This window comes from Grus americana, chromosome 1 (genome assembly GCF_028858705.1).
Source record: "Grus americana isolate bGruAme1 chromosome 1, bGruAme1.mat, whole genome shotgun sequence".
Taxonomy (NCBI): domain Eukaryota; kingdom Metazoa; phylum Chordata; class Aves; order Gruiformes; family Gruidae; genus Grus; species Grus americana.
This window is the reverse complement of record NC_072852.1, coordinates 259,791-287,618: the sequence shown is the minus strand read 5'-3', so window position 1 is coordinate 287,618 and position 27,828 is coordinate 259,791. Positions and strand designations below refer to the sequence as shown.

The following is a 27,828-nucleotide window of genomic DNA, read 5'->3' as shown; positions in this document are numbered from 1 at the left end:
TGTAGCTCGGCTGTCTTGAGGGGAGCATCGCCACCAGCCCCTAGGCAGCCCGCGGGTCTCCCCAGCAGCTCCTACTCTGCTGGCTCCCACCCCCAGCCCAAGGAGGTTGCACCAGAAACATTTCCACTCTTCAGCTCTCTGATATGCATCTGCCCCTTGGGGAAGAGAGATCTGGGAGGGAAATTCCTACTTTATACATGCAAAGATGCTCTGCTCTGCGTGAAGTGCCCCATTCCCTCCACTGCCTCAGGTGATCTTTGGTCTGCCAAGGCTGAGCTGCTTCACTCTTGACTCTGGGACTATCCTCTGGTTGCAGTGAAGGACTTGTAAGGAGGAAGGGGGTGGGGGGTTACAACACACTGTCACACTGACTCCATCATCCCTGCTTCCTCCAGTGCCCACGCACACTCCCAAAACAAACTAAGAGAGGGAAGGGAGGTGCGGAGCGGTGCCCAAGGAACAGCAAAGCAGACAGGTGGATACCATGGCAATGTGCAGAGCAAGGGCCCTCACTGACAGTCCTTGGACCCTGCCCCGTGCTGCATCGCACAACGGAATCTGGGGCAAGGGCTGGAGCAAATGAGGCTCGGGTCTGTGCATCAGCTCAGGGATGCGTGTGCACAGGGATGACGGAGGAGGAGCTGATGTGCCGGGGCTAATAAAGCAGTGAAGGGAAAGAGCAGGCACCATGTCCCCAAGAACCTTGCTCAAAACCCCAGCAGGTTCCTGCAGCACAAGGTCAGTCCTCACTAGAGCAGAGTGTCTGTCCGATTCTTCGACAGCAAAGGCAGTGCTGCCTCGCCTGCCTCGGCTGCTCCCCAGCACTTGGCAGCTGAGCCTGCAGAGCCGTGCCTGTGAGTGTTCCAGCACTTCAGCCCCAAGCGCTCAGCCCTCAGCCTCAGGGTCTCCATCCTATAGCAAGCTCTCTGGCCCCAGCCACTACCCCTCCATCATTGAGCAGGACCCCCACACCAGTCTCCAAAAAAGAACTCTTCCCCCACCAAAGAGGAGAGCTAGTCCAGTCCACCCCCAGCAATGCTCTGCTGGCCCCAAGTCTCTGCCTCCTCATCTCTCCCCACTCCTCATCCCCAAGGGGCACCCCCCACAACACCCCATCCCGGAGCACATGCTCCCTGTGCCTTGCAAGCCACACGTTCCCAGGCAAACCACTGCTCCCAGCACTCCACCTCTAACGAGCACTCTTCATTCGGGCCACAGTTACGGCAGCCCTTCAATGAACTTTTTCCCTGCGCTGACTAAGCTCAGTATCCAAGCACTTGCTCCCCCCTAAGCACCCTAGGTGACCCCCAGCACTACCCCAGCCTGTGACAACCACCCCACACCACAACCTGCTGTGCTGCACCCGGGCCTGTCACCTGGCACCCTGCGGTCACACCAGCATCCGTGCACAGCCCACGCACACCCACACCTGGCTCGGCGCAGCCTGCTGCCCGCACAACCTGCCCGGTCTTGCCTGCCCACACCGCCAGCAAGCAGGCGGCCGTCAGCTCCCAGCGCTGCGCTGCGGCTCCGTGCTCCCGCAGCCCGGCCCAGCCGGTACCGGTGCCGGAGCCGATCGCGGTGCCGGAGCCAGTGCTGGAGCAGTACTGGTACCGGTACCATGCCGGTGCTGGAGCCTCCTGAGCTGTGCCCGCTCCCCACGCCCAGCCCCGCTCTCCCCCGCGCTCGGGGCAGGCGGCGGAGCGCAGCCCGGTCCCGGGCCGGTGCGGGCCCCCGGCGGCGAGAGCGGCCCCTCCCTGCGGCCGCACCGGGGGCCCCGCAGCGCCCCGGAAAAGCAGCGCTGCAGCCGGGGCTACCCGGCCCGCTCCGCCCGCGTCCCCGCCGGGCTCTGAGGGGAAAAGGGGAGCGGGGCAATGGGGAGCCCTCCTGCCGGGCCCGTGGCTGGCCGGCCCACCGCCCGCGGGCGGTGTGAAGTTTGCCGGGTGGTGGCCGAGGCGGCTGCTGTCGCGGAGCGGGGCTGGGGTCGGGTCGGGGTGCGGGTCGGGGCCGGGGCGGGCACTCACCGTCTGCTGGAGGTCGGGGATGCCGATGCGGACGACGATGGCGCCGGGCGCGGGCTCCTCCATCCGCGCCGGGGCCGCCAGCTTGGGGGAGCGGGGCCCGCCGGGGCCCCGGGCCGGGTCGAGCCGCGTCTCCTCCCGCAGGCCGGCTCCCGGCTCCCCGGCGGCGGCGGCGCGGGGCTGTCGCTCCGGCGGCGGCGGCGGCTCTGGCGGCGGCGACTCCGGGCTCTCATGTTTGCTGCCGGCGGGGCTCAGAGGCATGCTCCGTGCGGCGCGGCGGGGCGGCCGGCACCGGGGGCCGCGCTCACAGCCCGCCCGGGGGCCCTGCGGGGTGAGGACAGGCGGTGAGCGCGGCCGTCGCGACCCGCGGGGGTACCCCGGCTGGGACCCCGCAGGGGGACCCCGCCAAGGACCATCCCCCGGCAGCGGCCCGGCGGAGGACCCCCACACTGCACTCGAGCGCCCCGGCAGGGACCCCACGGGGGGACCCCCGGCAGGGGCCCAGTGGAGGACCCCCACGCTCCACCCAGGCCACCCCCACAGGGACCTCGTACAGGACCCCCGTCTGCCCCACACAGAGATCCCCATCTCGGGGCGCTCACCCAGGAACCCCCAACCAACCGTGCAGACCGTGCAGGAATCTCACAGAGGCATCCCCACAGGGTTCCCCATGGCAGGAACGCTGTAGGGACAGCCTCCCCTCCCCCCCCCCCCGCCCCCTCCCCGGGATCCTCGTGTTGAGGGCCTTGCAGAGGACCACTCCCACCCTACACGGGAATCTCCATGTCAGGGACCTCACCGAGAAGCCCCACACCATGCAGGGATTCCTACAAGTGCCGCTCCCCAGCAAGGGCCAACTGCCACTGCACGCCCTCCCCGGCCCCCACAGTGGGCACAGCCCTCATTGTGGTGACTCCCACCAGCCACCCTGAAGGGACCCTTCCTCATCCTGGCAGAGGGATGGGGCAGCAAAGAATGGTTGACCCCACCCAGGCGCAGGTGCAGTGACACCCAGAGCCCTGTTTCCCCAGGGAGGGCTCAGAGTGCAGTGCACCAGAACCAGCACAGAGGGGCTGGACACAGCACTCTGGGGCAGAGGACAGCTTGTCCCAGGTTCTGGGGCCTGTTCTGCTCCTTCGATCAACTGTCTTCACACCACCACCAATGCCTGCAGTTCATCCCAATGGCCCTGTTCCCCATCTGCAACCATGATCCTCCATCTCCACATCTGCACCAGCATATCTGGAGGGCCTGCCCGACTTCCTCCCCATCTGCCAGGGTGGCCTCATGAGGGAGGCTGGACATCAGCAGGACAAGCAGGTATGACTCAAGGGAGCTCAGCACCCTGTCTGTCTCTGGGTTTTACAGGGAAAGGTCTTGGTTTTGGCCCTGTAAACTGTGTCCCCTGCAGGTACTGGAGTGCTGCTCGCTGTGAGGTCCCCGATATGCCTGCTCAGAGGCAGTCACCACCCAGTGCATGTCTGTGCACACCCGCAAACAGCCAGACTGGCCGCTGGCCTGCAGGCTCCAGCAGCATCTCCACCGGCCCGTCAGGCAAGGAGCTGGGGCTGTCTGCCAGGGGTTTCCCGAACTGGCTCGTACTTGGACAACAGGATGCAGAGGTGCCCTTGTGCCAAGCTTTTGGGAGTGGGCGGATGGCTGACCTGTGTTTCCGCCCCAGAGACCTGTCTCAGTCAGAGAAGCCACGTGCAAGCACACTGGAGTGGTGGCAGGCACAGCTACCATTAGCTGCAGCGTAGAGCACAGGCACAAGCAGCCCCCACCATGGGCTGCTATTTCTGCTCGTCCCCCTGCCAGTCAGGGCTAATTAAAGCCAGGAGGACCCTGCCTGCCCAGCTGGTCAAGCCCTTGCTCCCAGGCAGGGACAGACCAGTGACTGCCCTGCCAAGAGCAGATGGGATGCTGGGCTGAGCCCTGCAGGACTGTGCATGGGACTGTGTCCGGTCCATCACTGGCTGGGATTCAAGGCTTTAATCTACGTGACAATCCTCAAACAGAAATAGCCCCCAAACCACTGAGAGCTGGAGAGATTTACAGTATGGCCTGGATCTGTCCAGGAAATGACTAATGGACCTTCCTTCAGCCCTCCCACCCTGAGGCCAAGGGACTGCACAAGGCAGGCATCAGTGAGAGCCTGACTCTGCCAGGGCAGCCGGCCCTGAGCAACTCTCCCAGCTGGAACAGCATCTGCTGCAAATGTCCTGCACCAGCAGAACAGGAGAGACAGGCAGGGAAGGATGCATACACAGACCTGGAAGTTCAGGATCACAGGGGGAGTCTCATGGGTCTTGGAGCACAAGCACTGCAACTCCATGGCACTAGCCCCAGAATGGAAATCATGGGTTGATCATGACAATGAGATCAACCAAGGAGCAACCAGCTGGTCTCTGGGTTCCTCCTTTCCTTCGATCCACACCTGCACTCCTGTGCTGGACAGCCACAGGTCCTGTCTGTCTGCTGCTGCTTTACAGATGCAAGGACCAGGGAGTCTCCAGCTTCCCCTGAACCCTGGACTCCCATCATCCCTGGCATGGGTCAAGCCTTTGTGCCCGGACAGGAGGACACAGTGCCATGACAGTTTCAGTCATCCCTAACCAGTCCTTTTTCAAGGTACGGCAAAACATTCTTGCCCAGCAGCAAAGCACGCCAAACCCATCCCTTTTCAGGGTTCCTGTCCCGCAGCAGCTCTCCCAGGATCTGAGAACAGTCCTCTAACAGGACAGTGGGGCGAGAGATGAGACTGGTGGCATTAGAAAGCCTTCCACCCCATGGAGCGCACAGCACACCCCATCCTGCATCTGTCCAGACCCCAGGTAGAGACACATCAAAACTGCAGCTCCACAGAGCATACGCTGGGGCCGAACAGCTCACAGGTCTCAGGCAAAGGGATGCAGGCTTTGAAGCAGACAAGGCCACCTGGCAAAAGTGAGGGCTGCAGGGAATAGGCTGGGCTCTGCGGCTGAGTCAGGGACACCAGGGATGAGGTGGGGCTGGTGAGGGGAAGAAGTGGATGAAATGACCGTGAGTCACAAACAGCCGACAAGAAGTCATCAGCTGAGGTGTCTCACAGCACAAAAGACAAAGGAGTAAGAGTGGTCAGGAAGGGAGACAGCAAAAATATCTGTCGAACAAAGGGCCAGAGAGGGAAGCACGTAAAGTTTGAACTGGGAAGCCAGCAGCTGTGGCCTGCACATGACAGAGTCACACCAAACGGCTCGAGGCCAAGAGAAGAAACCTGCAGCCACACGAGCGTGGGTCCATGGGGCCTCTCCCAATCCGCAGCCAGCAGCATGCTGAGGTCCTGGGGGACAGGCAAGAGTGGCACGGCATTCAGGGAGGCCGGCCCATCCTCACACACACACTGAAACACTGCAGGACCAGGAGGCACAGCGTAAGGCCAGGCCCTGAGCCCAGTGGCAACGGGCTGAGGGCAGGGCACAGACTGCATAGACCCTTGGCAGGACCCATCACAACCCATGCGCGACCCCGAGAGTGTGTGGTCTCAAATCTCAGCAGCTGATGCTGATGCCTCCTCAGTGGAGGAAGTGGAGCTGAGGGAAGCTGGGTCTGTACAGGTGTGCCAGCCGCCCAGCAAGGCCAGGAGACGGCCCAATGAAGGGTCCATGTTGAAGCCCCTTGCCTGGGATTGCTCCCTGAGGCTGGCAGCTGCTGTGGGATGGGCAGAGCCTCACCAAACATGGTGGCGTGGGAGACTGGCTCTGCCTGCCTCTTGGTCAGGCCTGAAAGTCACCGAAGGCTGGACGCAAAACAAGCTGTCGCCACTGCTGTTCAGCTACTGCCGCGGGCTCGGGGCGAGGACTGGGTCTAGGCCTGATTTTTATTAGTGACTTGGAAAAAGGGATCAAACAGCACCTTAATGGAATGCAGTGTGACACTGGGAGGAGGCAAGTGAAAAGGCTCTAAAGAGATTAGAAACAAGAGCATGAGGAACACAAAGTTTTGCTTGGAAAAATGCACATAGTAGAGATAAATCATCAGAAATACAAGTGACACGTGGTCTGACTGTGTCCCATGGGCATGCATACACACAGAGGCGGGCAGACCCTGGAACAGATGGGACAACAGCAACACACACTTGTGTACACCCTCACAAGCAGCAGAGCAGGAAGACCTCCTGCAGCTGGGGCACACGCGTGTACCTGCACCTTCACGGAGCTGGTGAGGACCCATGAGCTGCAGAAGCCTGGAGCCAGCACACAGGAATACTTTGGATGCGTACCCATCTGCTCAAAGGCATTGTGGAAGGATCCCAAGCTCTGCCCACCACCTCTCCGGAGCCATGCCTGTGCCGTGCAGGCAGGGGCACGCCTCACTGACAGCGGGCACCATTCAGCACAAGACCCCCCAAATGCTACAGCTTTCCCCTGAACGTGCACTGGTGCAGAGGGGCCTGGCTCCCACCCCCTGCCTTCCTCCCTTGGACATACTGCCACACAGGGAATTAAGTAAGAGCAATGCCACAACTGTCCCTTCATGCTGCCTCAGCCAGCACAGCTCCAGCTACTGTCAGATAGCACCCTGTGGCAACAAACCCAGCAGGCCAGGATCTAACCCCTAAATCAGTCCTGCAACCAGGGTGTCCCAGCATGCAGAGGTGGCTTGTGGCCTCTCAGGGGCAAATCTCCCTCCACACAGCCCGGCAGCAGCACCCATCTGAGCCTGTGCCTGTGGCCCACTGCCTGTGGTTCTGTTCGACTAGTGCCATTCATTGATTTTATTTCTTTTCTTTTTTTTTCTTTTCTGTCTTATTTCACTGGGGGAGAAATTAAATGCTCCAGATGGTAATTGTCAGGATTATTCTTGCTTTTTTTCCCCAATCTTCTGGTACCTCATTAGTTCCCAATAATGTTTAAGACACAACTGTGAATGGTTGGAAAAATGCACTGGCCACCCCCACCCCCGAACTCCATTACAGACTTGCAGAGTCATTCACATTCATTTTCTCTTATTAAATCAACTTCTCTGCTGAGGAAAAAAAATCACTTATCTTGAAAAAAGATACAAGTTGAGTATCTTAGAAATTATAATCCAATGAGTCTTATTCTAACATCAGGAAAAAATGGATGAAGAATCATCAAAGAGAGTCATAAAATCTTTCAAGAAGATTTTATAGTGCCAGGGCAAATCAGTAATGCTTCCATCAAAGAAAGTCACGCCTCACTAGTCTAGTAGAGCTCCCTGCATGTGCCACCAGGAGCACCAATAAGCAAAACCCAGAGTAGAGCAGTTTATTTGGATTTCCAAATACTCCTTGCAACAGCCCTCACAAGAGGTTGTAAAGTCTAGCGACCTTTACCTCTTACACTGTGAGGAATACTGTTCCTGGATGGCCTGCCCCTCCACTACTGCCAGTGTTACAGAGTCTAAGCCACCTTCCCTCCATCCAGGGCAGCCATGCCATGGGGATCATAGAATAACTCCAGTTGGAAGGGGCCCATGAGGATCATCGAGTCCAACTCCCTGCTCCTCTGAGAACTACCTAAAACTAAACCATAGGACTAAGAATGTCGTCCAGATGTTCCCTGAACCATGTTCGGGTCGGCAGCAAACCCAGGAATACACCAATTCTGGGCCAAACTTCATACTGAGGCATTCAGGGAAGTGGATGCTGGCAGTGTCAGCAAGCAGGTAGCTGGGCATGGGACTACTCAGCTTCCCTGGTGGGACCGGCCTACTAAATGCTGAGCCACATCACCCCACGCTATGCTGCTGAATACTGCTATGGTATCTTCAGAGTTCTCCATCAGGGCTCCAGGTCCCCCTGGGTTAGAAGTAATGCAGAACCACAGCCATCACTCAGTGTATCACTGAATTACTCTTCCTCTGTAGGGAAGACATCCAGCTGGGAGGATCCTGGGACATGCGCAGTGCTAGCGCTGCAGTGGTGGGACCTAGAAAGGTGCAACAGGTAAGATCTGAAGAAGAGAAGCAGCCCCAGGGCATGATAAGGGCAGGAAGAAGAAACCAAGGCACGCTGGAGCAGGGGTGCCAGCTGGAACTGTTCCTGAGACAGGGGAAGCTGGCACTTCTCAGGGGAGGAGGAAAGGTGCTGCCAGTCCGTTTGGTGGCAGGATGAAGAGCGGGTTGCAAAGACCTGCAGCTGTTGTCGGCATTGGCACCAGATCCTGCAGCCTGGGACAAGAGCCCAGTGCTGTGTGGAGGCAGAGCTGGCCAGCACTGGGCTGTGGGAGGTTGTTCTTTCCACCCTCAGGGACAGGGCTGCTGGCACCCCAGGTGCCACATCTGAAATCTTCTTACCAAACTCCTTCCTCCAGGTCTCCTCTTGCCCTCTCTCCTCTTCCTGGAAAGCTGCTTCAGACCCTTCTTTGCTGTGACTTTTAGAAATGGCCTAATTTCTAGCCCACACATTCACGGCTAGTTTACCCTACTCTTGCGTCAGCATTGTCTGTTAGCCTGTGCAGCTCTTCTCTCCTCCTTTGTTTATGTAAGTATTTATATACATATCACAGGCAGCAATTAGATCCACACTCAGACTTCACTTTGCAGGCTAAACAAGTGCCACTTAGGTGGTCTGCTCTTACATGGCAGATTCCTTCCCCCAGGGACACACTTGGAGGGACTGACAGGCTCAGGAGGGGCCCGGGTCACAGGGATCAACCACAGATTGGATTCATACTTAGGGAAACAAAATAACGCACTTCAAAAGAAATCCTGTGCATGGCTTCTGCCTTTCCAGGATTCAAAACCCTTGCCACCCAGAGCGCACATCGCAGGGATGTTGCAGCTCCTGCCCCAGCAGCAGTCCCACGGATGCTAACAGTCTGCTAGGGAGCACTGGAAATGAAACAAGGATAATAGCAGCTGACATCTCAACAGCAAGAGCCACAATCTTTCCAGAATCAAAGGAGATCTTGCAAGTGTCAGCATGGGGGCAAAGCAGAACTGCACACCTTCCACATCTTCCTCCGCAGGGGCTGTTGGTCACCCAGGCATCATGGCCACAAGCACCTGAGTGGGTTAACCTGCACCCAGCCATGCTGTCTTGCAGAAACCTCCAAGCACCGGTCAACTACAGCAAGCAATGCAGCCTGCCTGGGACTGGCAGTTTTCCCTGGCTGAATCAGGGTTAAATTTCCTTGCCTTTCCAGCGCCTGCTTTCCCATGCACAGCCCTGCTGGTGCACTGCCTCAGGCTTCGCCTCTCCATTCACATGCCCCTTGACTCTGTGACTCCCAAAAGGCCTGGCCCTTTGAGGAACAGGGTCTCCGCAGGCATGCCAGCATGGGAGCATCTGGCTCATCATATCCCCAGGTGCGCCTGCACAGCAAGGGCTGGTGCTTCAGGCATGGCACCGGAGGCTGCAGACAGCTGCTCTCCAGCACAAGTGCTGCTTTCCTGGGAGAGACAGCAGGGAGCAACAGCTAGTGCAGCACCAACTGTGCAGGGACCAGGTATTTGGGTAGTGCTGATGTGTGGGAGAAGCATACACACCCCAGCTCTCCCCCATGGCCGCACGCTGGCAGGGCACAAGCTGCACCAGGTCCCTGTGCTCCAGGGCTCCTTGCGCCACACAGGGGTTGTGGGTGAATACAGCAGCGTCACAAGTGGGGGCCAAAGGGAGATCCAGCATTCTGCTGGGGTGTCACTGCCAGGGTGGGTGTGGAGAGTAGCACACGGGGCTGTCACTACTGGGATCCCTGGGAATGGCCCTGCATGCTGGGACTGTCACGGCTGCAGCAGGACAAGCTTTCAGTTTACCGCCTCTGCCTCACTGCTAGTGAAAGGACCGACTAGGACAGACTTCACCTGACTTAATCCAGATCAGCACCAGGCAGCTGCACCAGGGACAAGGCAGCACATCCATCCACCCACCTGCACCAGCAATGCCCCTGCCCTGCCAGACCTGGCTGCAGAGCCCCAGGCATTGCTTGCCCTTCCAGAGACCAGACCTGACCGCTCTTCCAGTGGCTCCCACAGCACCCCATGCTCCACTCCTAAAACAGCACCAAGCCTGGCCCCGGCTCTGCGTGCAGGTGCTGTGCAAGCTCCTTGTCACCCCCAAGTCCTCCCAGGACCAGGGAGCCCTGGGTGACGTTTAACAGCACTGCCCACAGCCCCCAACCCTCCCACGCTGCTACAGGGAGTCAAGCCCTCACCTCAAAGGATCGGGGAGCGTCCGCTTTTGCTTGGCTGGCAATGCCCATGGGACAAGCAGAGTCGTCCTCTCACACAGGCCAGACGTTACTGATTTACCAGGGGTGGCTGCGACTGCAGCTGGAACGCACGGTCGATGGTTGCAGGCACTGTGGAAGGCACGGTGGCCTCTGCGGGGGGGACAGGGAGCGGGAGGGACTGTGCTGCTCTGTCCCCACCGCAGGGCCTGAGCTCAGTGCCCTGCACAGGGTGTTAGGAGTCCAGGGCTCCCATGAGCCACCTTCCCACCAACCCAGGGTTGGTATCCTGCCAGCTCCACGCCTGGGGCTGCCAGGCAGGGCCCTGCCCAGAGCTAGGGCTCCACAATGCCAGAGCCGTACTCATTGCTTATCTGGGCACAAGCAGGTCAGTTGGCTCTGCTGTTTGCCATGGCTCTGTCCCAGCCCCACGTGACAGGTAGCACAAAGCAGTCTGTACCAGCCCAACCTTGTCCTTTGCCACCACTGCCCGTGTTCTCCAGAACTGACCCATGCAGACAGAGGCAGGAGCAGGCACAGCACTGTGCTTACTGTGGCCCCAGACTGAGTGTCAGGATGCACAGAGCTAATGAGGAGAGGGAGAGGGAGCAATGCTCATTGATCAGTCTGTGTGTGGCCACAGTGTCCTACAGTGCCTGATGGGTAATTCTCCTGCCAATTGATTTTTCCTCTCCCCATTTGCCAGGGTTAGTTGGTCACTGGGGATGTGCGGATGATTAAAGGGCAAGTGCCACAACACACCCCTCTTGGAAGCAAAGCCATTGCACCAGCACTTGGCTTTCCTAGGGTGACAGCGAACCAGTGCTGATCCCAGTGATGGGCAGCAGGATAAGGAGCAACATCCTATGCCCCACACAGTGCAGGCCTGGGAGCAGTGGGGCTCATCTGTGTCTCTGCCCAGCAAAGAGGCAGGGGCACCCATGAACTCCCCCAGCACACGTAGAGGCAGCTGCAGTGCATGGCTGGTGGCGATTTGTAGAGTGTGCAGAGGTCTGGGGCAATAGTCTTTGGCACAGGGGTTCCCAAGAGTTGTCCTTAATAGCTGTTCCACAGTCCTGCAGCTCCTCACTGCCTGCCAATGTCCACTGTACAGCACTGCCGAAGAGGAACCCAGTGCTTGGCCACCAGCGAGTGCAGCACTGCAAAACCACAGGAGCCGATTCCCCACCAGCCTGGCCCCAGGGCAGCCCCACTTGGCCAAAGCAAAGGCTTTCTGCTCACTCCTGACACTGTCCCAGGTGGAGCTGACTCTTCAGGTCAACAGGACAGATGCCAGTAATCCCTGGCCCAAAACACGTATCCTTCCCTGCACAGCCCTGCACAGACTCCTGGCTGCCCACATCCCACAGGGCTGTGCATCCCCAGCTCCAGGACACAGCCACACCACCTGCCCCATCCCTGCTCCATCACCCCATGGGGGATGCAGGAATTCCTCCCTTGTGGAAGGAGCCAGACCCCCTCAGAGGTGACCTGATGGGCAGCAGAGCTCCCAGCCAGCCTGTGCAGGGGAGCAGGAACTAACAGCCCCAGCCAGGACCCCCAGCCCCCACGGTAGAGGAGCAGCACCCACTGGCTGGTCCCAGCCAGGAGGAAGGAGCACAGGCCAGCAAATCCTCTGTCTGTCCCTGCAGTCCCCACATGGGGTACACTGCTATATGGTGCCAGGCACTGGCCACATAGCCCTGAGTGTGGCTTGGGGCAGCACAGCCACTGCCACGCTCAGCTCTGCCTGCTGCCTGGCCATGCACCCCCTTCCTTGACAAGCTGGGCAGGTAGGACAGTGGTCTGGTGGGCAGGACAGCACATGCATGCTGAGGCTGCACGACACAGGCGTTTCAGCAGCAACATTGGGACAGTGCTTTGGTCCTTGCCCCCGTCTCTGTCCACTCACTTCCACCCCTGGGCCAGACATGCAGACACACAGGCAGCCCATGCTGCCAGCTGGCCAAGGGAGCTGGCCCAGGTTAAAACCAAGTCCATTTAGTCGTGATAGCTTTTAGTAGGAGCAGCTCACAACTCCAGCTGTTCCTGTAAAGCAGAAGTGGCGATGAACAATGACACAAGAGCAGGAATGAGGGGCTGGGGTGGAAAGTCTGTAACCCAGACCTGTCAGACTGCATACACAGTGCTAGTCATACACGTGGCCTCTTGAATACAGGTTTCTGTCACATGCCCACCTCCCCAGGGTTTGCTGCTTCCCCACCCTCTCTAAGACAGCCAGTTCCTGGTCTTGCACAGAAACAGCTAACTCTCAGGCAATTTTGGGTTTGTAGCATCCCAGCCTCATTCCTTGGACTCTGTGCATCCATCTCTGCATGGGGCTGCAGGCTCCAGCAGCAGCAGCAAGTGGCTGCCCCTCCATGGTCAGCACCACCGGACACTGCCCACATGAGGACAGTCCCTCAGACCTCCCAGCCTCAGCTCACTCCAGTACAAAGCCAGAGTGGAGAACCACTTCCCAGACATCCCCCTTCCTTCTTCGACTAACCCATGTCTCAGCTCTCCCCAAGCTCTTCTCCATCAGAGATGGGGCAAGTCTCCTGTTGCCTCCTGCCCCACGGCCCCCTCCCGTACCTGTCCCAGTTCCTGGCAAAGCATCAGTGACTGTGGTCCTTCCTCCCAGGCTGCTCTCACCCTTCCCTGTGCAGCACGCACTCAGAGTCAGCCCCATGGGCCACACAGCACCCCAGTCTGTCCCCACAGGACTCCGCCTCAGGGTGCACCTGGCTGAAGGGAAGAACAGAACCTGGGGAAAGGCAGAGGTGGATGAAGACTTTGAAGCTTGCAGGACCTACTCCCCTGTGATTCAGATGGGATCCATGGGCTCCATGTGCAATGAGGGCACCTCACAGGAGCTGGCACCACTAATGCAGGGCTCCAGGGATGTGGTGACTGCTGCTTTAGAGGGAAGGGTGTCCCCAGAGCCCCATCACCAGGCAGGGCCTGTCCCAAGCCTGTCCCAACAGGGGTGTCTGCAAACCGCAGGTCCTTCCCTGTCAGACAAGGAGACCCAGGCAGGGACAGTGTACGGTGGTCCAGCTGCAGGCCCTTGGGGTCTGCAGGGCCCAGCAGAGCCCACAGCCCATGGGACAGCTCAGCACCAAGAGCTGCCCATGCAGCCTCTCCCACCCTGGGAAGGTGTCTCCAGAGCAGGAGCCAGGGGATGGTTGCAATGAGAACAGCCTCACCAGGAGGCGCCAGGGATCTTGGGGGCTTTGCACGCTCCCCCTGCAGTAACTCTGAGCACGAGCAGTGCGTAGCCATAGGAACATCACTTAACACAGTCACCTTGGTAACCACAGCTACACGCTCTCACAGAGCACGTGTGAGGCCCTGTGCACCCTCGGTTGGTCCCCAGATCCGGCACCTGTGTCGCAGCCTGCTGCCTGCCTAGGCTGCGGTCACACTGCCATGTGGGACCAGCGAGGACAGGGACAGACCTCTCCTCACTGGCAGCACTGCACCATCCACAGTACCATAAGAGCAGTTGGAAATCACCACCAAGACCAGAGCAGGGAGTCAGACCCATCCAGAGTCCTGTGGACCAGCCTGGCCACAGACACCTCTGCTTGGAGGTGTGCACTGGATGGACTGGCATCTCCTCCCATCCCACAAGTCACTGAACCCTCATCAGCTCCTCATGCGGAGCCAGAGCATAAGGACCCCCCCACACATGCACTCCCAGCCCATCAATGCAGAAGAGGAACACGCCTGGGTCAGACACACGTGAGGACACAGCCAGGAGGAACAAGACATTGGAGCCTGCCCCTACCATGGACAGGCTGGCAGAAAGCACATCTGCTCCCTCCATCTCCCCACACCACTGCTGGGCACAACTTCAGGTAAGCATAGCCCAGGAAGGTGGTACAGCCAAAGGACAAGTAAATCCAAGCATTAGGTTGCCACACCTCCCACCCTCATCTCAGCAAGCACCTCTGTGTCCCTGCACAGGGGGCAGCAGGCACAGACCCACAGCAGCACAGCCAGGTAAACAATCAGCCCCTCAATGTGTGGGCGATGCCACGGCCCAGGCTGACCCAGCTTGCCATCCTGCACAGATGTAGGGCTGCACAGACTTCAGGACTGCCCTGTACCTGTTGCAATCCTGCACTGTTCCTCCACTGGCTCCAGCTTAGGAGCACAACACAGCAAGAAGCAAGAAAGCCCAGGAATCACACAATCCATGAAGCAACCTGGACAGCCTTCATCATCATCACCAGTGAGGTCCCATTACCATCCCCTTGCTCAGCCTCACCTGTGATGGCCTTGGCTCTGCCCCAGTATGGTCCCTGCACCACCCCAGCACCCCAGCCTTGCAGGCACCCTGGCCTCCCTGCCAAAGCTCCAGGCCCCAGCAGGAGAACGCGTTGTCCAGGGCTGCCAGTGCTGACCCCATGTCTAGGACCCCATGTATATCTGACCTGTTCCCAGGGACTCGGTGCTGCCCGGGTGCAGACACTATCCAGAGCTGGTGTCAGGGTGGTTGCCACCCCAGAAAAACATCCTGCCACTGCAGGAGCCCAGGGCGCCCACTGATCGCCCAGCCTGAATGCAGCGCTCAGCTTCTCCCGCTTAGCCGTTAGGTAATAGGATAACGCTGCCTCCATCTGTTTGTCTGGGACTGAGACGCTAATCGCCTCTCTGGCATCCCTCCCCTCCCTGCACCCCTGCCTGGCCCTGCCTCCAGCCCCATCCCATCTCGCAGACGCAGCAGAGGGCCAGCATAGGGCAGAGCTGCTGCACTGGCAAGGAGTCGGGGCAGAGGTTCCAGGCAGCAGCCGGCCTGGCAGCCATGGCAGGGACAGAGCAGGCCAGGACTGAGCCAGGCTCCCAACTCAGCCACAGCCTCCCACAGATGCTGAGAAGCCTCCCCATGTCCCACAGACTTGGGCTCCTGCTGTAGCAGAGAAGGATGGTCCTTCTCCTTCAGGGCTAGCAACAAAGCCCTGCAACAGCGATTGCCTTTGCCAAGCCCAGCTCCATGGGGCCCCACTCCCACTGGGATTTGCAGAATGAGGAGGACCAGGTCAGAGCGCTGTCTTCTGTGGAGTGATCTGCTGCAACTGTTCAGAAATGATGCTGCCACAGCAATCAGATTTGGGCCCTGCAAATTATGGATGCGCTCTGGGACCAGGCAAGACTGACTTCATTGAACACATAAGCCAGTAGAAGAATAGCTTGGATAAACGCCCACATCTCAGTACAAACACAATTCATCCCCACCGCACATATTCCAAGACTGGACCTGCCCTGCATGGGCAGTCAGTGCTTAGACAACTGGCACAGCCCTGCAGGGAAGCACCTCTTGCAGCAGAGCAGCTTCCCAGCCCTGAACCACCTGGCACAGCAAGGCACGGCACAGCGACTCCCCTGTATGGAAACATGCAGTACAACCCACGCAGTGCAGCCCACGCAGCGCAGCCCGCCCTTGCATGGAAACACGCAGCACAGCCCACACAGCCTGGCCCACGCAGCACAGCCAGCCCTGCACGGGCAGCCTGAATTATCTGGAGGATTTACAAGGTGAAGTGGCAACACATTTCAGGGGTCCTGAAATGAAGCTGCCGGCTCTGAAAGGAGCCTGCCGAAGCCAGAAAAAGCACCCACTATTCTTGTGCATTAGCATTTTATGTTTCCTTTGTTTCATCCTCTGGTTTCCAAGCCTTCACCCTGAAGCTTGACATATACTGCTTGCTGCACACCACACCTCAGCCTGCCTAGTGCACAGGGAGAAGGGGCTGGGTGAGGCTGGGACTTTCTAAGCCCCAGCGCCACAGAGGTGTCCATATGGTGTGCACGTGCTTGGGGTCCCCCACTTCTCAGCTCACCCCCTGCCCTGGGGTGAGACATGGCAAATCTCTGCAGTGAATGGGGTTGGCATCTCACAGCCTGGGGGCAGGGGCAGAAGCTGGAGTCTTGCTCCCCTGCAAGCACCAGCACTGGCTGCACTGGTGCATGGCGACAAGTAGGTGGGAACACGCTCTCAAGGCCATGCTCCAGGTGTGCACACCTGGAGCAGGAACAGCATCAGCCAGACCCTCCATTGGCAGGAACCAGCCAGTACTGTGCCAGGTAGGGGCTGGGGTCCTTGCTGGGCACCAAGAAACCCCTTTGGAGAAGTAAGAGAGAGGGCTTTTCAGAGAAGCATGCAGAGGCCAAGGCAGTGCATGACTCAGGGCAGGAGACTGGGCCTACCACCAAGCAAAGAACATAAGGCAGGCAGGGGACAGACCAGCCCCAGATCATGGGGAGACATTTGTCATTCACCATCTCCAATGGGACATCTCTCCCCTACCTTTCCCCAGCTGTGTCTCACAGCTCAAGCTGCTTCTTCACCAGCTGTGAGCAGCAGCTTCCCCATTGCCCTCTCCCATGTTGTCCCTCATGCTTCCCTGTCCCCAGTGTAGCTCTGGCTGCCTTTTTCTCCCCCTGTGCCAGGTTCCAGCCCTACCACAGTCACAGCAAGCAGCTGCTGCACCCCTCCCTTGCCTGCATCCATTCGGTGCCCTGGGAGGAAGCATGTGCCACCCCTGCCCTTGACCTGGTATCCTGGGGTAGGGGCACTCACCATTGCTTTCTTCCCTTTATGGGCCATGAGCTCCGGCACCTGCCAGCAATGGTGCTGCAGGTTCACTGTGCACAAATGGAGCTGGCTGGCCTCACACCATGGCACTGCAACTCCCATTGTGCCAGCCTGACAGCAGTCACAGAGGCAGCACCAAAAGCCTAAATGACTCAGTGCAGCCAAAGAAAATGCCTTTCACACCATGCTGCACGTTTGCACCCAGCTCCCATCAAGACCTTGCCCTGGTCTGTAGAGTAGCGTGCATGCAGCACCCAATCTGGGAGCACAGCTGTGGGGTGACATGATCACTGAGGGGGGCGGGGGGCAGCACTTGCAAAGGGTCCAGTGTCCTCAGGCAGGGCGGGAAATAGCCCCATTGCATGAGGCAGCATCTGAGCAGCCAGGGCTGGAAGAAGCACCCACACCAGTGCGATGTCCAGGAACCCTCCTGTCCTCTGAGACCAGTGGTACTTGTCCCAGAGAGATCCTGGATCCCAGCTGGATGGGCCTGAGGGTATCCCATCAGAGAAGGCACCCTGAATCCCAGTTGGAAGGCCCCAGGCATAACTGGTTAGCCAGCCTCCCCAGGACCTTTCCTCTTGATGCCTCCTCAAAGCATGCCATGTAGTAATGACCTACCCTTGACTCATAACTGCTTCTGCATCACTTGCAGCCTGCCTGAACACATCCTGTCCCCTCCAGCCCGAGTCCTGCCATCCTTTGCCAGCCCCCACAAGCCCCATTTCTGCCCACAGTTCTCCACCTGGCTGCCCCTGAGCATCACAGCCAGGTCCCTGAACCCACTGCCCCAGGCAGGCCATCCCCTCCTGGGACAAGGCTGCAGGGCCCTCACCAGCCTGAGCCCTCTCCTCACCACCTCCTGTCAGGAGGCCCAGGGGGGTTCTGAAGGAAGAAAGGGAAGGACAGAACAGCGCTTACCTGAAACGACTGTCACGGGCACAGGGTCACAGCGCTCGCTCTTCATCAACCTGTGGACAACAAAGAGCAAGGACAGCATCAGTTCAGCGCACCACATACATGGCCCCCAGGCACACTGCACACACGTAGACACAGCCTCAGGACAGCAGGGAGGTGTGGAACCCGCAGGGCTGGTAACAGGAGCATCCCCAGAGCAATCCTTCTACAGGACACCAGGGAGAGAGGCAAGGTCACCTATGGCTTGCACCAACACCTGCCGCCCCGCTGCAGCAGAGCATCCCCGGCCTCCCTGCACAAGCAGAAGTGCTGTGCCCCGAGCTCTCCTGTCCATGCGAGGCCATCCTCACCCTGTGGACAGGCACGTCTGCTGCCCCCCTAGGAGAGCCACAGAGGCTCTGGCTCTCGCCCAGGCAGGCTGGAGGACTGGCAGCCCCCTGCCTCTGCTGGTCCTTCAGCACGGCTTGGCAAGACCACACGCAAGAGCAATGCAGCTTCCCAAGGGAACAGCCCAGGCCCGAGCACCAGGGAAGGCAGGTGCAGCTGTCCTGGGTTGGCGGGGATCCTCAAACACCTCTCCCACCCTGACTCATCCGCTCCCAGGCAGAGTCCTGGGTGGAACACAGCCCGAGAGCAGAGGAAGGCTCAAGCTGAAATGCCAACAATGCTAAAAGGTCAGCTCCTCCACAGCGCTGACCCTCTTGTTCGGGATGAGCAACAGGGAACCAGGGCCCAGCTGAGCCCACCTCCAGAAGACAACACAGCAAGTGCCCCAGGCTAAATTCAGGAACAGCTATGGGCAGCCAGGAAAAGAGAAAAGTGTATCCATAATGTCTCTGCTCTCTTACGTGCTGGAAACGTGCATGCTCTCACTCCTCGCTTGGCATTAAAGATCCTTTCTGGGTGAGTGGCTGAAATGGCTGCTCTGTTGTAGAAAATTAAAAATGTATGACTTGGGATTTCTTGGAGCACGGCTGTTGTGCTGCAGCTGGTGTCAGCAAGTGCAAGGTGCTGCAGGGGGAAGGGACTGAGGCAAGGATCCCATTTTGCAGAGAGCTCGTGGTGTGCCACATGGGCAGCTGGGGTGCCACCAGGCTTTAAACATTTTATAAGATACACTCCAGCCTCCACTGGCAGAGGGATCACAGACACTGTGATGCACCTGGAAAACTTAGCAGCTATTGTGTGCCTCTCTGTAAAATGATGCTGCTGAGGTCCCAGTGGGGCCATAGCACAGTGCTCCGGACACAGCTGCCGCTGGTCCATTGACTCCTCTCAAGAAAAGCTCACAGGACACCTGTGTCATGAAAACAGAGGAAACCTAGCACAGCTGTTTATGTAGGACCTAAACAAAATAGCACAGGGCATCTCTGTGTCCTGCTTGGACATTCAGTGACTGTAGCGAACTGTGTCTCTCTCCTGTCCCTTAGCACTGGGAATACCAAGACTGCGCAGGGCAAGTGGTGGAGCAGGGGACTGCTGTGCCTGCAGGGACATCAAACCTTGACAAGCACAGCTTTGCAGGGCTTAGGGCTGAGGGGTAACAGGGTGGCACAGGCTGGAACACTTACACAGCCTCTCTCCCACCCACGTGCCATCCAAAATCCCTCACTGCAGCACAGAGCATGGTCCAAAGCCAGGCAAGGGCACAGATCAGTCCCAGACCTCCCACCCCACCACTGTCAGCAGTGCTAGGAGACTTGTTTGCTGCAATTAGGAGGCTTGGATGAGGGGGTGGGTTATGTGGTGCCACAGAGCAGGAACTCCCCATCCACCAAAGGTGCCTCCTGCAGCTCATGCTCCCAGCTCACCTCGCCGCCTCCAGGCAGCCTCAGCCCAGGGAAAGGTTTGGGCTGGAGCTAAGCAGCATGGCTACAACTGCATGTCACCAAAGGTGGCGTAACTCAAAACACGCCATTAAGTCTGATGGCCCAGCTCCACACCCTCTGGGCCTCCGCATGGGCATCAGATAGACAGCTAACCAAACCACACACATGCAGCAGTCATCTGGAGCACAGAAGCCTTCCTCAGACACTCGCCAAGTGCTAGCACAGCCACGGCACAACCCTGGGAAGCCAAGCTACGAGCCCCTGACGGCACCTTGTCCCAACCCAGCCAAGCACTGGCTTCACTTTACCACCATCTCCCTGGGTATGGGAGGGCTGCAGGCAGCACTGGGAGTTAAATGGGCAACAGAGCATGTGGGGAATACGTGCCTGCACAGCCGCCATCCTGGGCACCAACCCATGCATCTAACGGGTGCAGGACTGGGCACCAGGGCTCCCTGGGAAAATGCAAACCCAAGGGGACTCAAAAACAGGAGGCAAGAATAACCAAAGGGCAAGAAAAACTGTCATAAGAGAAAGGAAAGAGCAGAGATTGCTGCCTTAGAAGGAAGCAAATAAGAAGGGACACAGATAAAAGGCCGTAACATCCTGAACAGTCTGCAGAAAGGAGATGACACTTCTGCTCTTTTCATCTCACAGCATGAAGGCAGCGGAAAACGTCGTGGGATCTCGCACTAAGAAAAGGAAATACTTCTCCACATCGCAAATAAGTAGATGGTGTAGTTCACTGCCGCAGGAAGCCCTTGAGGCCCAGAACAGTGCAAGTTCCCAGCCAGATCTAGAGCTTTCTGTGGGTGAGGATACCAACTAAAGTTACCAGCAGTAGCAATCAGGCAAGGCTGTGCAGCCCCCTCCTGCAAACTCTGCTGCAGCCTGCTGATGGCCAGCAGGATCACCCCTCAGTGCAGACAGCCGGTCCCCAACTCCCCGGGGCAGTGCCAGAGATGGGCCAGGGCAGCGAGATGGTCCCAAAGGGTGGCTCTGAACTGCAGAGTGGCTCCCAGCACCAGCAGCAGCCTTGCTCAGTCTCCAGCAGGATGGCTCTTCCTCCTGACTCTCGTCTGCACCGTCTCCATCCCACCCTGACCTCCAGAGCAGATCTGGGCCAGCATGACAACCTCCTGGGCTCCTCCTGAGCTGGGCCTCTCGAGCACCATCTTTTCTGTCCTCAGGTGACAAGGGCCTGGTGGAACGTCGACCATGGGAATATACATCCAGTAATGCCAAAGGCACTTATCTGTACGGGAAGCAGCTCAGGAGATAAATTAAATGCTTATAATATGAGCATCTTCTCCCAACCCTGATAACAGGCAAAGGAGATTTATGAGTTTATTATTGGACCTGATAAATTAAACTCTTCACAGAAGAATAAATTATGCAGATGATCTGCGATGTATTTAGACTGCAGCTTGCACACCGCCAGGATCCTAGCCCTCACAGTCCCTGAGGATCCTGCTGCCTGTGGAGCCAGAGGGGCCTTGTTCAGACTAGCAGGGAGAGCTCCAGGGAGGCTGTTATTCCTCTTGCTCATGAATGGCAATTCTGCCTTTCGTTTGTCTAAGTCTGACTCTTTTATCACGAACGTCCAGATTCCCTGCTTTTTGTTCAGCTTCTTCCCTTTCTGGGATAAGAGGCAAGCACTGCAGACTCACAGTAACCACAGCAGCTGGTCCCCAGCAGTCTAACAAACATGACATGATCAGAAATGACAAGTCATTGGAAGTAAAACTGTCCCCAAGACAGAACTGGGAGCTGGGAAGCATCTGGAGACTCCTATCTCGGGAGGGTTGTGGGAATGCCTCTCTGCGTAGAGACACGTGCATGGGGTTATGATTTGGCAGATGGGACACACACAGATGCCTGTGATCAGGGTTCATACAGAGGGGACGTGCCCATTTCTGCCTCTTGAGGCCTCCTGGGGCCCTGACTCCGCAAAGGCACAATGCCACTTGGTCCCCTCTCACAAGCACCATTAAGGAATCCATTCCAGCTGCTCCAGACAAGAAATGCAGACAAAGCCTTCCCTGGCAATAGGGCAGCCCCAAACCCAGGCCAAGGGCTGCAGTGCCACAGGGAGACACCGCTGCACATCTCTGTGCAAGACCAAGCTCAACCACTGGTCTGGCCACACCGCAGCCAAATTGCCACTGTAGCACAGCACTGCCTGGCACAGCCTGGTCAGGCACTGCTGCTCCACGTGGCTCCCACAGGCCTGTGGGACTCAGGCTGGAAGTGAGCAGTCAGTGTGAGCTCAAGTATGGCCATCATGTCCCAGCAGGCTTCTGTCACAGCACCAGGGATTTATGACCCTGCAGAGGAACAGGAGACATTGAAGAAGGGGTACAGCCTGCAGTCCCCGAGCTCCAGCATGCGATGTCCTGTATCCCCGCGCACGTCGGGAGCTGTAGTCCCTTTCTACCAAGGCCAGGAAATATTACATCATGCTGTAAGGACATGGCTGAGCCTCCACTGAACCTCCTCCGGGCAGGGGAAGGTCCCCCGGGGAAGCCCTGCCTGTGGCCGGCTTCCGCCAGTACTGAACAATAGCGTCCAGGACTGAGCACTTGCGGGGCCACCGAGTTTCCTGCCATTCTTTGCACTCCCCTGAGGATGTCTATAAAAAGCAGAAGAATCCAGACCTGGAAGTCTAAACCACTCCTTAAATAAGCCAGGAATGCCAGCCTCTCCTGGGGGAGGGAGCCCTGCAGTGCTCAAGGCAGGGAGCAGCCGTAGGGAGGCAGGACACAGCCCAGGACCCATTGGTTCTGTCCTGGGGAGAAGCGCGGCCCTGAACCAAATTGTACCCTCGAGTTTCTCGGTGCAAACAAGGCCCAGTCAATCACCAAACCCACCCCTGTCCACCGAGGTCTCTCTGCTGTTCTGGAGCTTGCAAAGTCATTCACCTTAGCATGAAAGAGCAATGCAAAGAACCAACTCCTTCCAAACAAGCAGACCCTTAAAGCAGGGGCTGGGCTGGAGCACAACCGCCCAGCCCCACGATGGAGGACTTGTGGCAAGTCGAGGCTGCAGGAAGTCATTTGTGGGGCGCACATCCTGCATATGTCCTAGGGGCTCAGCTCTGCTTGGGGAGGAGCTCATTGTGGTAAGAAGCTGACACTGATGGTCCCCCCTGCGCCATGCACAGCCCCGTTCCCACCTGAAGTCACCCATGCAGTCACATCTGAGTCCATACAACATCCAGAATCACAAACTCACAGAGCTGCTGTCAGTGAGGGGAGAACGTGCTGCCGCCAGAGAAGATCTTTCAATATTTAATGATGGAAGAGTCTCCTGATCGACCTGCTTCTCGGGTTACAAAAGTCCCCATCCATTCTGCTCCCCATAACGAGATGGGCAGCCTGACTGCTGGTAGTGGCACAGGCACCCCATCCCCTGAAAGTTAGGCTGATACTTGAGAGACTTCCACAAAGCCAGCACTGCCTCCCCTTCCCACGCTGCCAACAGGAGCCAAGACACTCATGAACCAGAGCTTTTGCCTGTTGTCACAGTTACAGCAGCTCAGCTGCATTTAGGAGTGGGATGGCAATTTACTCTTTGTACTCGTTTTAGCTGCATGGCCTCCCCCTGCTCCAGGTCTGCCATGGCAGAGGGGATTCCCGCCCCACAGCACTGTCTGCCCTATGAGGCTGCCGAGCTCCTGATGCACCCTGCAGATCCTGCTCCTTGCGTCCCTGGTGCTGAGGGCAGAGCTGGACCACCAGATCCCACCTCCCGGGCTAGCGGTCGGCACCAGGCTGGGGAAGGAAGCAGGGCACAACCAGTCCCCCTTGCTGCCGGGGAGGGGACCCTTTCCCTGCCCCATGGCTCTGCTCCCTCAGCTTGTTCCGGCTCCCCTCACAGCCCTTCCTTATCTCCTGCGCAAAGGGAGAGTGGGGCAGGAGCCAGGAGCACTGCTGGGCAGCTGGCCCTCCCGACACGACCTCCTGGCGGTGGCCCATCCCTGGAATACTCTTTGGTCCTGAAGGCAGCTGCCAGGAGCAGCTCCACTCCCACATCCCCACCACATGCGTGCCCCTGCCCTGGCTCTCACGGGAGAGGTCTCAGCTCTACCCCAAACACCGTCACCAGACTGTGGCCCAGCTCTGCAAAGCCCCACTGCAGCCTCGTGCTCTGTACTGTGCTCCAGGGCAGGACCAGCTTGCCATTGCCCCATACTCAGCTCCTCACCACTCGCACACGCGTGTCTCACCATTTGTACATGCACTTACACACTCCTGTGTGGAGGCAGTAGTAAGAATTTTTAGCTGGTGGAAATCTTAACAAAATATTCTGTAGCGGGCTGTTTGTGTGTCTGTCTGTGTGCATCTCCAGAACACAATAGTGGTTTAAGTGAACAATGCAGTACAAAGCACAAACAGTACAGATATGCATTATTCATATCATAATACTAACAATATTAAGAATACTTAGGTGTTATATGAATATTTAGGTGTTACCTGCTGTACAACAGGAAAAAAAAGATTATCCAGGAAAAAAAAAAGAAAAAAAAAGGACCTTGCAATATTCTCCTTTGTGCCCTTTTTTTCCCCTCAGTCCCTGTTGCCACATACCTTGCAAGTTTGACATAGCCAGCAAAATCTCCAGAGAGGGCTACTGTGCAGGTGCAAAACACACTTTGTAATACATTTAAGCGTTAGTATAAAAAAATCTTATTATGTGTTGTCTCCATTACCTGCATGTCACTACTGAGACAGAATGACAATGAAAGTTCTTAGTGAAGTTTATAAAGTTCTGGTGGAGAAAGACCCTTCCGTGCCCCAGGTAGGAGCCATCCCTGCCCCCACACTCTTCCCAGGCAAGTTGAGCCCCAAGCCTCATCGCCTGCACACAAGCAATGCACACACCATGCACTGCACCAGTCCCACAGCCTCAAGGTCTCTAGCTCCCGCTCACACTCTCAGAGACTGGGTTCTTGTGCAACATCCAGATCTGCAAGGCCACAGCAAGCATCACTTGGCCAGCACAGCAGACACTGAGCAAGAGCGATTGCACATCCTGGGCAAAGGCACCCTCCAGGAGACCTAGACCAAGAGAAGACCAGAACCCTGCAGAGGTCACTGCCCAAGTCCTCAGCTGCTCTCTTTATAACCCAAGACTCTGGCACAAACACACAACAGCTAAAAGAATGCCTTGTACGCTAACACAGCAAGACATTTTCCCACCATGCCTTGCTATAGGTACAGTTGCAAAGCTAGCCTCATGTTTGACTATGTTTCTCACAGATGCCTGACAGATGTAACCCTTCTTATACCATGAAGGCTTTGAGGATCCCTGCCCATAGACATCAAGGCAAGATACAGCAAGTACTGTTCCTGTTTAAATCCTCTTCACTTAAATCCATTGCTCTCTTCATGCTAGCATCCTGATTTACACAAGCATCCACAGGCACGCATAGGTACCAGTACCTGTGCAGTGAAATCCAGCTCTGGAGTTTCCTGCTTCCTTGACCCAGTTTCGGAAGAGTAGGAGAGTAGCAGACTCTCGCTTTTCCAGCAGTTCCCTAAGACATCAGGGACAGGCAAAATTGCAAGCGGAGGCCCAGACACAAGAACAGAAGCACACAAATCCCATACACAGGGCTGTCCAGCACACCCCAAGCCCAGAGAACAGTTCATTATCCATGACAGCCTAGGGTGGAGGTGACTTACACACAAATTGTGCTTACACAAAGACAACAGAGCACACAGAAAAACAGGGTGCTGAGCATCATGCATAGGTATGTGCAAAGCCCTGAGAATAGATACACCCAATTACGCAGATACACAAGGACCACAAACTACTAAGTTCCAAAACCAATGGCACATGCTACAAAAGCAATGCCGTGCCTTCACCAGAAATCCCTCTGCCTGTCTAAATGCTTCTGGACCATACCGCCGGTGTCATGGTCCCCATCCTCTGATGCATGCTCTGCCTGCATGCATGCTACCAAAAAGTAGGGCTTCTGTTCCCCGGCACATACACCTAATCGCAAACCATGGCCTCTACTTCCCAGCACGTATGTGCCACCACAAACCACAGCATCTATCCCTAAGCACATTCGTCTCTCTGCAGTTCTCAGCCCTTATCCCCTAAAATAGAATCCCAGTATAGCCACAGCCTCCACTCTCCAGTCCACATGCCCCAAAGCACATCACAGTCCTTACTCCCCAGCACAAGCACCCCAGTTCTGACCACAGCTCCTGTCCTGAAGTGCCGACATCCCAAAGCAAGTCATGGCTCCTAACCCCCAAGACATCCCACTGCAAACCACAGTTACGGCCACCCCACGTATACATCCCAATGCAAGCCACAGCCCCATTCCCCAAAACATATATTCAACCACTCACCACAGCCCTTAACTCCCAGGATGGGCACCCAACCACAAACCACAGCCCAAATTCCCCAGCACAAAAGCACCAGACTGCGCACCACGGCCCAATGCCCAGCACATATGCCCCACTGCAAACCACAGCCCCCACCCGGTAGCACACCAATGCAAACCACGGCCCCTGCTCCCCTGCACGCCCTACAGCCCCCACCGCCCAGCACAGCTACCCTCCCGCACCCCATGGCCCCCGCCCACCCGGGCACCCCCTACACGGCAGCCCCCGGCCCCAGCCGACGAGCTCGTCGCCAGCCGCGGCTCCACCTGCACACGGGGCTGCTGCAGCCGCCTCTCCCCCCCCGCCGTGGCACCAGCCCCCGGTAGCTCCGGGTCCAGCCCGCCGGCGGGCAGACCCCTCCCGCCTGTGCCCCGGCGAGCCGCCGTCCCTCCGCCTGAACGCGCACCTGCGCGCCCGGACCCGAAGCTGGACTCTCCGCCGGCGCCCGGGGCGCATCCCCGGGGCAGCCTCCCGCTCCCCCGCGCAGGGCTGACCCCGCCGCCGCGGGCGCCCCGCTCCGCTCCGCTCCCCGCCCCAGCCCGGCCCCGCCGCCACCCCCGCCGCACGGGACAGCCCGGCGCCGGCCCTGCCCCGGGGCCGCTCGTTACCTGCCGGGCGGCGGGCGGCGGGGCCCGAGCCACCATAGCCGCGGCGTGGCCGGGGGCAGCGGCTGCCGCCGGCAGCGGGAGAGGCGCGGAGCGGGGCGGCGGGCGGGGGCGGCGGGGCCGGGGCGGGGAGCGGAGCGCGCGGCGGGTGTTAGTTTAAGGAGTTGTCATGGCAACGGAGAGCCGGTGCGCGCGGGAAGGGGCGGGCGGAGGGAAACTTCAGAGGCGGCTGCTCGGGCTCCGGCACCCGCATCGGCCGCCGCCCCCGGGGGTCGCCGCCCCGCGCCCGCAGCCGCCACCGGCACCCCGGGTTCTCCGCTGCCCGGCGCCCCTGAGCGCCGCGCGGCCCCGCTGCTCCCCGACTCCCCGGCACTTTGGTTCCCCCGGTCTCTCCCCGCTCCCCGCTCCGCGCCCTCCAGCACCCTCCGCCCGACGCGCTCGGCCCCGGCTCGGCCTTCCACCGCCGGCGGCCCCGCCAGCGGCAGCCCCGGGAAGACCCGGCGGGCGGCGGCCTGCAGGGGGGAGCAGAGGGCAGTGTTGTCCCCCCGGCGCATCCCCGCGTGGGGCACCCCACGGCCGCGCAGGCGAGCCCTGTGCTCCCCGGGCCGGGCCGCGTGAGCGGGACGCCCCTAGAGCAGGGCAGGGCTCCTCACGCTGAGGTCCCGGCACAGCCACAGCCCACGGCCCAGCCCCACGACCCAGCCCCATGGTGCCCCACAGACCTGCCTCGTGGCGTAGCCTGAACTGTCCCACAGCCACAGCCAAGACCCATGGCCCAGCCCTGTGCTGCCAAGTCCGGCCCCACTGAGCCCACAGCAAAGCACCAGCCCACCCTGCTGACCCCAGGGCGAGGTACGAGAACTGTCCCAGCACTGCTGGTCCCGCGGGGGTACCGGGCTGCCCTTCCCAGGGCTGTCCCTGCCGCACGGCCGCAGCAGGGAACAGAGGAGCCCCAGTCCCATGCTGCTCGGGGGCAGCCAGGCTCCCACAGCCCAGCCCCGGTGCTGTTACCTGGCACAGGCCTGCGTCCTCCTGCACAGGCTGCTCTGGCTCCTGGCGCCTGCGGAGCTGGAACCTACAGGAAACCCGTGGCCGCCAGCTCAGCCCCTTTCCTGCCAGGAAGGGGACACCCCTGGCCCCCGCCAGGCTACCGCCCCCCTCTGCGCCCTACGTCGCAGCTGGGCTGAGGCAGCGGCCCAGGACACACGGACATCCTGGGTCAGGGTCTGGCCGTGGGGTCATGCATGCATACATGTGGCTGCATGTGCATGTGTTT

The 27,828-nt window shown here is 58.6% G+C and overlaps 1 protein-coding gene across 9 annotated transcripts in view; it reads right to left on the bottom strand.

The window, feature by feature from the left end:
- Window positions 1-27,623, bottom strand: part of SHANK3 (SH3 and multiple ankyrin repeat domains 3) — a 383,466-nt gene extending 355,843 nt beyond the window's left edge. For 7 of the 9 annotated variants that reach the window (XR_008574833.1, XR_008574834.1, XM_054811562.1 and 4 more), the window contains exons 1-3: window positions 27,564-27,623; window positions 17,721-17,770; window positions 2,025-2,345 (exon numbers count right to left, since the gene is read on the bottom strand). Coding sequence is in view for 7 of the 9 variants with exons in the window: in XM_054811562.1 (XP_054667537.1) it covers window positions 2,025-2,282 (258 nt within the window). In the remaining 2 variants the exon portion in view is untranslated. Of the gene's footprint in view, window positions 1-2,024; window positions 2,346-17,720; window positions 17,771-26,353; window positions 26,465-26,555; window positions 26,661-27,563 lie in introns of those variants that run through there. The other 2 variants (XM_054811536.1, XM_054811543.1) reach the window with 2 other exon arrangements.
- Between the last annotated feature and the right edge of the window lie 205 nt (window positions 27,624-27,828).